The 10345-nt window shown below is 47.5% G+C and overlaps 1 protein-coding gene across 1 annotated transcript in view; it reads right to left on the reverse strand.

Moving 5' to 3' along the window:
• The window catches only part of PLEKHA7 (pleckstrin homology domain containing, family A member 7), a 288250-nt gene that overhangs the window by 37932 nt on the left and 239973 nt on the right, over nucleotides 1-10345 (reverse strand). The window contains exons 11-12 of the mRNA XM_006865828.1: nucleotides 3568-4090; nucleotides 2772-2858 (exon numbers count right to left, since the gene is read on the reverse strand). Of these exons, the coding sequence (XP_006865890.1) occupies nucleotides 2772-2858; nucleotides 3568-4090 (610 nt within the window). The remainder of the gene's footprint in view (nucleotides 1-2771; nucleotides 2859-3567; nucleotides 4091-10345) is intronic.

Genomic DNA, 10345 nt, shown 5'->3' on the forward strand with positions numbered 1-10345 from the left:
GTGGATTTTGTGAGTCAGTATGGGGAGGGAGACGGCCAGCTTGTTCCCAAATGACTAGGAGGAGATGGGAAGGGGTGACAGAACATACTCCCTCAGAAGGCTAGAACAGCAGTGCAGCTAAGGTGGGCTCCTGAGATAGAACTGGAGAGGTAGTTCTGGAAGAAGGCATGCTTACGCCTGAGTTAGGGTCATCCATCACCCAGGTTCCAGTTCATTCACTAAACCTTTGGAATGGGTCACTTCAAATGCATGAAGCAACATGGCCCCCTGACTGGTTATGGATGGTGCCTGGCAAATGCTGGGTGGGAACCTGAGTGACCCAGTGTACTCCCAACATAAACTGGGTTCTAGGACAGGACAATAAGTACCAACAGTTGCTGGAAGTTTCCTATGCGCCTCGGCTCTTTTTGCTCAGCACGGAGCCAATGTGGCCACGTCAGGAGCTAATCAAGAGAGTTCCTGTCAGACCTACCTGCTCATAGCATATAGCAGTCTGTCAAGTTCTTCAGAATAATTACTGGGAACAGTGAGAATATGACTCTTTGATTTCCTAGATCTCATGCACTCCTGCATAGCACATCACAGAAACTAACTGTGAAGCTGAGGGGCTGCGAAAGCTTAAGAGAATTAGATCAGGCACCCCCTTTCTCAACAGACTAAGAGAGCCTCCCAGCAAGGCAAGGCAAGCAAGGTGATGCTCCTTTACTGCTCTGATGTTAAAACGATCATGCAAATAATGACAGAGGAAGTCAGGCAGTGCCTGATCCACTATTGTCAGGGACACTAGTAGCTTGCAAAATCTTGTCTCTGTCCCTAAACTGTCCTCTTATCCATGGGCTTGGTCCCTATTCACTTTCCATAGGAGTAAGAGGAACAGAGCAGAGGCATGTTATTAAAAATCATCCAAACTGCACATATTCCCTTCCATCCAGTTTTTTAAAAATTGCATTTCTTGAGCCCCTCAAATCTCACTAAAACAAAATAGGAAAGGAAGGAGACAGTCCTCTCCCTTTGTCTGCCTACCTCTGTGCAGCCTGGAGGGACTGGCCTTAAGTGGCTGAACCCATTCCTACTGGAAGACAACCCAAGGGAGGGGTCAGCTTCTGTAAGCTGTTTGAGAATCCTGGGAGAGTGATTCCCAGGCCACACTTTGAGGAGCTCGTCTGCAAAGCCCAAGTGTCCCGAAACCAGTTTAGAACAGTGCAAAGCGGGCTTGGCCTTTGGCTCCAGTCTGCATGATAGCAGCTAAGAGTCCCTGGGCAAGTCATTTCTCCTTTGAATCCACTGCCTCATGTGTGGCAATAATCCCTGTCCTGTCCAACCTTTCCCAGGTCATTGTGAGGTTCAAAAGGATCAGAAATGTGAAAGTGCTTTGAGAATCAGCTGGGCACTGTCCAGATAGGAGAGGGCATGAGGCATTCTCCCTCCAGAAGGACCCACAAACCCTTCAGTAACCCAAGAAGTACCCAAGATGGCAACAAAGACAAGAGCCAGCAGAGCCCTTTGGACATGACCACACAGCAGCCTGGCAATCAGCACTTACAGCCAGATAAGCCAGAGTCCCGGTCCCTAACACCACATGCAACCAAGCTCCCAGCACCAGAGGCAAGGGCTCCATCCCAACCAGACAGTGTCTGGAGGCCGTATCCAAAAGCAAACAGGCAGGGAATGAGGGAGAGGACCAGACAGAAAATACAGATGACAGCATGGGCACAAGTGAGCCTAGACCAGCAAGCCACTCCTGCCCCGAGTGGCACGGTGCAGAGAGATCCCAGCAGCGCTGACCTGGGAGGTGGGAAAGGTCAGCTGGTGCTGCAGTAACTGGCTGACGGCGAAATTTCGCACACTGGCCAGCTTGGCCTGGTGCCGCCATAACCGGGTGAGAAGTAGGGAGAGCTCCTCCAGCTGCAGGTGCGTGGACACAATACGAGGAAATGAACCACCACAGGAGCACGATGCTATGACTACACTTCACCCCGGGGCCAGGGCAGCAACTATGGCATTCATTCTGTCATTAGGACAAATTAAGATGCCGGCAGAACAGGGCTGCACGAAGCAGTTTTTGCAGAAATATAGCAAACAGCCAACCTCACCCGGCCCTCCAGTTTTGAAGACAGAGTTAACTCGTCAAAGTTAGGGCCAGGAGAAAAAGGAGAGGTGCTAAAGGGAGAAAGGCAGGTGGCTGGAAAATGCTCCAGGCAAAAATCGACCCCAAAGTGCGTACATGCTCAGTGTTCCCCTCCACGTCCTCCTGAGTGCTTGATTTCATCTGGGGAGCATTCACCACTACCTGATAACCCTGGACAAGTCACTGGACTTCTCTGAGCCTCAGTTTCTTCATCTCTAAAGAGGGGTGAATAGGAGTCCTGGAGTGGTGATGTAGGATAAGCACTGGACTGCTAACCACAGGGTCCATGGTTCAACCCACCAGCTGCTCTTTGGAAAGCTACATACAGCATCACTGTGTGTTGGAACTGACTCAAGGACACAACGACAACAACAGACTGCTCTACAAACTGCATTTGGCCAGCCCAGGGGAAAACTAATGAGATAGTGTTCTATGGTGGTGGTGGTGGTTATGTGCCATGGAGTCAGTTCCGACTCATAGCGACCCTGTACAGGGTTTTGGAGGTTATAAATCTTTACTGGATCAGAAAACCTCATCTTTCTCCCGTGGAACAACTGGTAGTTTTGAACTGCTGACCCTGAGGTTAGCAGCCCAATTCGTAACCACTGTGCTACTGAATCCTATCATCTGCTTGGATACTTACCGATTTTCCATGTAAACTGGGAGCGCTGACTGTGTGGGTCATGTAGCCCATGGAGGGCATGGAGCGTCGGTCACCGTGAGAGGAGTTCTGCAGGTGGGGAGAAGTCACACTGAAGTCAGTACTGCTGCCACTCACAGCCAAGGCAGAGTACCACACACCACTTTACCTCCTTGAGCCTCAGGCTCCTCATCTGTAAAATGGGATGTGTACTAGCCTCTCACAGGGCTACAACAATGATAGACTACGGAAAAGCACTTGGGAGAGCAAAAACTTCAGTTGAGGCAGAGAGAGACTGGCAGAGGAAAGATGAAGGTAGCATGAGACATAGGGAGGAATGCAGTAGTTACAGTGAATACATGGAGGGGACTGAAATCATTGTAACAATGCAAAGTATGTGATTTGTTGAATGTAAAACTGATGATCTGCTCTGGGGACCTTCACTCAATTCACAATAAAGTTAAAAAAAAAAAAACTTAAATAAAAAGAAAAGGTAAATTGGGCTTATTATAAATAATTGAACTGCTCTCACACAGACATCCTTCCTGCCTCCTGAGCTATAGGGAAGTAACCTGTAGCTTATTTCACCTCTCGATGCCTTAGAGTCCTCGTCTGTAAAAATGTGCAGAACAGCATCTACCTCATTAGATTGTTGTAAGGATTAATTAGAGTTAAGCAAAACAAAGTCTTTAAAATAGTATTGGGCACAAAAAGCACTGTGTGAATGTTGGCTATCATTATTAACCCAGATTGGAGCTCTGGCACCCCACTGCTGGGCTCCAGCAGCCTCGAGTCTCACCTTGATGACGTGGCCCCGAGCCTTCCTGGGAGAACCCCCCAGTGAGATATCCACACTTCTCCTCTGGTCAGGTGGCTTCACAGTGACCCTCTCAGCTGGTGTATGTGGCCTCCGGGGTGGGAAGGCTCTCGGGGGTCCCGGGGGAGGGATGTCCGAGGGAGACGGAGGCACAGAGATGGATCGAGGCACCTCTAGCATGCTCCTGCTGCGGCCCTGATCCATGAACTCTGGAGAGCCTGCACAGATGGGCGCCGTGGGGCTGCCGTGCCGGAACTGCTGGCGCTGCTGCCACTCATACAGCTGCCACACGGTGCCGTCTCGGTGTGCCCGGCGCTCCTCACTCGACATCTTCAGATGGCTGGCTCGGTCCTGCGCGTACTTGTAGTCACTCGGCAGGTTGCGAGGTGGGGGTGAGGAGCTCCCCGAGGGGTGTCGGGTGTTCTTGGGAAGAGTCTGGTAGCTTTCTGGGAAAGACAGGGACTGGCTAGGGCCCTGGCGAGGAAGTGTGTGGTCCGAGGGAAGGCTGAGGAGAAAGAGAAAGAACAGGTTAAGACAAAAAAGCAAGTGATGTGCTAGGCTTTTGGAAACAGAGCTGAGTATGTGAGGGAGTCCTGTAAGAACCCCAAAAGAACAGCTGAACAGACTTCCAGGACCTCCCCTTTTTGTAGTTGTTGTTAAGTGCTGTTGGCCAGTTCTGACTCATATAACCCTTTACAGGGTTCCAAGGAGAAATTAGAACCACCCACCTTGGGGTTCAAACCAACCTTTTGGTTCACTGCTTCTCCTACAGCAGAGAACTTCAAAAACTTTGTTCCCTAAGACCAACTGCCCTAACATGCTGACTTGGCTTCCAACCTTCCCTCCCCTCCCCGCAATCATTTCAAATGTAACATAATTAAACCTGCCTTCTCCTCCTCTCTCCCCCTTCAGCATTTCCAGGAGATGAACATATTTTTAGAATATGCCTCATGATTCTGTGGGTTACGAAGATCTCCCCTTTGGCTTTATCCTCATACCAAAGTTCTGGAAGCTCTTAATGCAAGTAGTGGGCCACATTCCTTTTTCTATTACTCTAGTGCAGACATTCATTACTTATCTACCTGTCCAACTTCGAGACCCTCCACCCTGCATGCAATGAACTGCTGATCCAATCACTCCCTTCTGAAAAACGTCAATGGCTCCCCAGTGCTTATGACATAAGTCTTAACTCCTTAGCCTGGTACTGGTAGGTCCTCATCACCTGACCTCAACCCATCTGAATCTCCCAGATGCCCAACATATGTCTTTCTCTTTCAGTCCTGCTTTTTTCTTCTCCTACGAGGGCCAGGGCTAGGATGAGGAAAGCCAGGTGCCCCTCACAGATGTGCCTGTGCACCTGGGGAAGCCTTGGCCCAGCCTCCTACACACACGGACAACCTCACTCAGTGGAAAGGGGAGAGGCAGTCTGACCTGGGCTGGAATTCTAGCTGGCTATGTGACCACAGGCTACTCTATGTTTCAGTTTCCTTATTCTAGCATCAGGGCAATACGAGGTGGCTTCAAAAAGTTCATGGGAAAACAGAATGAAAAGACTTTTTTCCATGAATTTTCTTTGAAGTCTCCTCATGGTCCGTGCACTGCAAGGCTATACTGAGGAGTAAATATGACAGTAAGGAGAAATGCAACCTTGTGCCTGACTCAAAAAGCACTGCCCCAGTGTGTGCACCGCTCCCTCTTTTTCACAATGGTCTGTCCCTCCCCAGCCTGCACAGGCTCCCTTATTTACCCAGATCTTACTCATTCTCCAGAGCCCTGCCCCATGTCTCTTCCAAGGGAGGCTTCTGCAACTGCTACAGCCCCAAGAGCGTCTCCTCTGCTTTGACCTAATTATCATATCGTGTGTAACTTTCCCAAGGTCCCGTACTGATGCAGCAGTCTTAGACTTGCAAGATGACTCTTCCCCAGGCACACTGTAAATCACCACACTCTGCAGCACTGTCTGTGGTCCGAGAAAGCCCTGGCCATCACCAGCACGGTAATAAATGCTCCAGCACACAAAAGCTCCGAATGATTTCAGAAGCTACTAGGAAACCCTATACAGGGTCACTACGGGTCTAAACGGACTTGACAACACTTTATCACTGGAGTGACTGGTGAGTTTGAACCACCGACCTTGTGGTTCAAACCAACCTTACAGTCCAGTGCTTATCCTTCAGTGCCAAACCAGGACTCCATATCAACTTGCCAAGGAGCAAACAATGAACTTTTATTTAGCCTTAAAAATCCAAACTGTGAGGTTGGAAGCTGTGATCAAAGGAGGACAGGATTTAGAGTCACACAGTCCTGAGTTTATAATCCTGACTCTAGCTCTAACAAGTTATCAACAAACCTTCACTTATGCCAGGCACTGTTCTCATCCTGTCCTATCACACTGGAGTCCTAGTGTGGTGCTGTGGGCTAATGCATTGGACCACAAGGTTGGAAGTTCAAATTCACCTGCCACTCCTGGACACCTTAAACAAGGTCACTGAGTTGGAAACAACATTCACATGGTAGAACAAGAAGCAGTATCCACACCACTGGGAACTAATTAGAATGCAAATTAATTAGCTTCCTCTCACATTTACTAAATTTAAAACTCTGGGGTGGGGTCCAGAGATCTGTGTTTTAACAAGCCCTCCAGGTGATTGCGGAGTCCTGGTGTGGCACTGTGGGTTAACGCGCCAGACTGCAAAGCCGTTTGAACTGCAAGGTCGGCAGTTCAAGCTCACCAGCTGCTCCTCGGAAACCCTATACAGAGTCGCTATCAGTGGGAACTGACTCAATGGCACTTAACAACAACCAAATGATTAAGATGCTTTCTAAAGTTTGATAAGTGCTCAATTCAATCTGTCACTTCTAGCTACAGGTATATGGCCTCAGGCAAGTCATTTATATCCCCTGATCTCACTTTCCTTACTATAAAATGGGGACAAGAACCACTTAATCATTATTGTGAGGATTTGGAATTGTCATTCAAAATTGGTAGCTTGTTTTTTCCCTTCTCCTTTGTTAGCATAATCACTTGCAAACACAGGAGGTAATTTTTAAATCTCTAATCCAAACAGTTTATGTCGTTGGTCAAGTTTGCTTGCCACTAGGTGGCAGGGTGTGCTGCTGACAGGAGCGTGTCTCAGAGGAATCCTGAATCCTCAAACAGGGGTGAGAAGGTGGTGGCTGTGGCAGAGGAGATGGCAGGAATCAGTCTGGGGGCTTCCCCTGGGAAGCTTATTAACTACTCAGCCTGAAGCAAAATGTGGGCTAGGCACACCCTGTCCCACCCATCCCCTCTGGTTCTACAGCTCTCTAGGTGTGGGAAGTGTCTGCATGGTGCCCCGCAGTCCCCAACTCATCCTTCTTATAGGTGACTCTTGCTTTCCCACAGCCTGCCATTTCCCCAGTGCTGGCCATTTGGGGTGAACTCAAAGATTAGCATGATGGTGAACCCTGGCTACATGGTTGCAGAGGCAGGACCCTAAGATGAAGTGGGGACCCCCACAGGAGCAGGCAGGAGCTCCCAGTGTACTCAGAACCTGACAGAAGATCCATGTGCTGGCCAAAGAGGAAGACCCCTAATGAGATGGATTGGCCAAGTGGCAGCATCGATGGATTCAAGTGTGGCAACAGTAGTGAGGTTGGCCCAAGATCAGGCAGTATTTTGCTCTGCTGTGCATAAGGTTGCTATGATTCGGTGCTGACTTGATGGCACCTAACAACAACAACAACTACAACCCAGCCTCATCCCAAAAGAGGGGTTCATGGTCTCTTGCTCTAGCACTGTGTGCCTGTGGTCCCCCTGTCCCCAAAGGTACTAAACAGGGTATATACTGCTATGTTGTTGTTGTTGTTAAGTGCCATCGAGTCGGGTCCGACCCATAGCGACCCTGTACAGGGTTTCCGAGGGTGTAAATCTTTACGGGAGTAGAAAGCCTCATCTTTCTCCCATGGAGCGGCTGGTAGTTTCGAACCGCTGACCTTAAGGTTCGCAGCCTGATTTGTAACCACTACGCTACCAGAGCTCCTTATATATACTGCTATAGTCACCACAAAATGGTCATAACAAAATGCAAATGCATTCTTTATGACCTATTGTTTATGCAGCAGATACTCCTTTCCCTAACTCCTTCCCTAACCCTCAGATCAATTGTACAAGACTTCCACTTGCTACTGTCTGTTCTTTATTGTAGTGTCTGAGCCCCACGCACCTCTTCTTTCATTTTCAAAGTACGTACGCATTACTTTAAATACCAGAAAAATTGGAAGGCCAGAATTTCAAAATCTTAGAATGTGATAAAGTTCTCAAATATGCCAGTCTGTTCCTCCAAAACCTTTATTATTAAGTTCATTCTTGTTCAGTGCCGCTGAGTCAGTTCTGACTCATAGTGACCCAGTATAGGGTTTCTGAGGAGCAATTGGTGGGTTTGAACCACCGACTTGGCACCTCAAAGTGACCTAGCAGGCCAGTATTGAAAGAATAGAAAAAGCTCCCAGTGTGATCAAGAGCTCAGAATATGGGATTCATACTTCAGTGCAAATAATCTTCCTTCCAATGCCTGCGTACTCAATCTTAGCAGTCTTTACTCACCAAGTAAGAGAGAGGAACCTGCTGGGTTTTCAAATGGAGAGGTTTCTTTAGTAAGTAGTCAGATACGTGACAGTTAGAGATTATACAAATAGGTGACGTGATTCAGCTGTGTTTGGATGTTAGCAGAGTTCCTATAACTGTGAAAACTTGAAACTCTAGCATGGGGATAAAATGAACCTTCTCAGAAGATCTCACTACCACCGAAGAGGAGCCAGAAGAAGAGTGAGTCTTTTAGACCCCAAGGCCCCCTATGCACTGAGCCTCCTCAACCCAGGGACAGAAATCTGTGATACTGAGGGAGGGGCAGAGCAGCAGCAACAGAACCAAGAACCAGAGCATGAGACAGAGCAGTGGGCTTCCCAGTCCACGGAGCAAGGAAAGCTGAGTGACTTTGGGCAGGAGCTTGCTTGTAGAATGGGGTGCCTCTAGGCACTTAAGTGGGGGAACTAGCTTTGCTGACCCACAGAGCTAGAGCCAAGTGCCCTCAGGCTGAGGTTTATGGTGGAGTGATGTGTCTTGTGTGCATTCAGCAGCAGCTGACTGAACAACTGTGCCCTGAGCATTTTGACCCCAAATTGAAACCTGTTAACTTCCCTAAGAAACCCCATAACTGAGTACTGTCTTTGAGTTCTGTGTAAACCCCATAACTGTGATTACTGTCTCTGAGTTCTGTGTAGCCATTGCAATGGATTACTGAACCCAGGGGAGAAGAAGGGATTGTGGGAGGTACGGTTTGGGTCATTTTTTGCAGCTGGCACTAACGCTGCTAGGAAATGGTAACTATTGTTATTGCCTTTTTATTCGCAGGGATCATGGTGCTTCGTCTCTGCCAGTATTGTTCAAACTACTGCCCTAAAATTCAGAAAGTGTTCCATTCTCCTGTTTTAAATCTATCAGTGAATTTTCTAGGCCTTCAAGATTATATCCAAACTTTTCAGCAAGAAATGCCTGCATAAGGTTATTGGGGCCAAATCCTTACTCTTCCTCTTTGCCCTAATTTCTGGTTTCTCCTGCCCCTGCCTCCCCTAGCCAGTCACCTGTAGACTTCTACTTTTTGGAGTTGTCACACATAAGTGGTCATGTCTAACGTGCCATGAGTATTGTCTCTCTGATCATATGTTCTCTGTGTCCTCTGCTGTACACTCCTCCTGCTGCTAACTCCTAAATGGTGAAGTACCATCTATATGCTGATTGCTCGCAAACAGACACCAGACCTCTTACACCTCAACACCATACTCTATATCCAACGGCCTACATTGTATCTCTTCTCAGACAGCTAACCGATTTTTTAAAACACAGAAGAACAAAATGGAAATCTTACTTCTCTCAAACTTATTCCTTCCTTAGCCTTTCCCATCTTAGCAACCATGCAGTTGCTCAAGCCAAAATTCTAGGGATCATCCTTGTTCTCATCCTGCCACATCTAATTCACTGACAAGCTTCATTGTTTCAACTTCCACTATGTAGCTCAAATCTGTTTGTTTTTATTTTCACCATCACCAATCTGGACTACTGCCACAGCCTCCTCACTGGGCTTCTATCTTATTGGTGAAATATTAATCAGATCACATCCCTCGCCTGCTTAAAACCTTCCAATAGAATCCCTTACTAGGCTTATCTTGGAGCATGAGGACCCACATAATACAATCCTTGCCAACTTTCTAATCTCACAACTACCTGCCCAGTACCAAGAATAGGGGCTTACTTCCCTTGTATCCTTAGGTAGTAGCTTTCCTTTTTTTTAATTTAGACGGCATACGAGATGAATTGCTGTGACTGGAGTTCAGACCGTGTGCTCTTCTGTTCTTGTTGGTTCTCGGTCCACAGAATTTCCTTTAGGATGTTTTTCATAGCAGGGTTGGCTTTGGCAAAATCCCTTAGCTTCTGTTTATTCTGGAACCTTTTGATGACACCATCATATTTGATTGACAGCTTTGCTGGGTATAGGATTTTTGGGTGGAAGTTTTTTTTTTTTCAGGGTTTAATATATGTCTCCCCATTGCCTTCTTGCCTGCATGGTTTCTGTTGAGAGATCTGAGCTTAATCTGACTTGTTTGCCTTTGTATGTTATATTTCTCTTTTCCCTAGCTGCTTTCAAGATCCTGTCCTTATCTTTGATTTTAGAGAGCTTGATTATTATATGTCTTGGTGATTGTCTTTTAGGGTCTATCCATC

Source organism: Chrysochloris asiatica, unplaced genomic scaffold, assembly GCF_000296735.1.
Source record: "Chrysochloris asiatica unplaced genomic scaffold, ChrAsi1.0 scaffold00083, whole genome shotgun sequence".
Taxonomy (NCBI): domain Eukaryota; kingdom Metazoa; phylum Chordata; class Mammalia; order Afrosoricida; family Chrysochloridae; genus Chrysochloris; species Chrysochloris asiatica.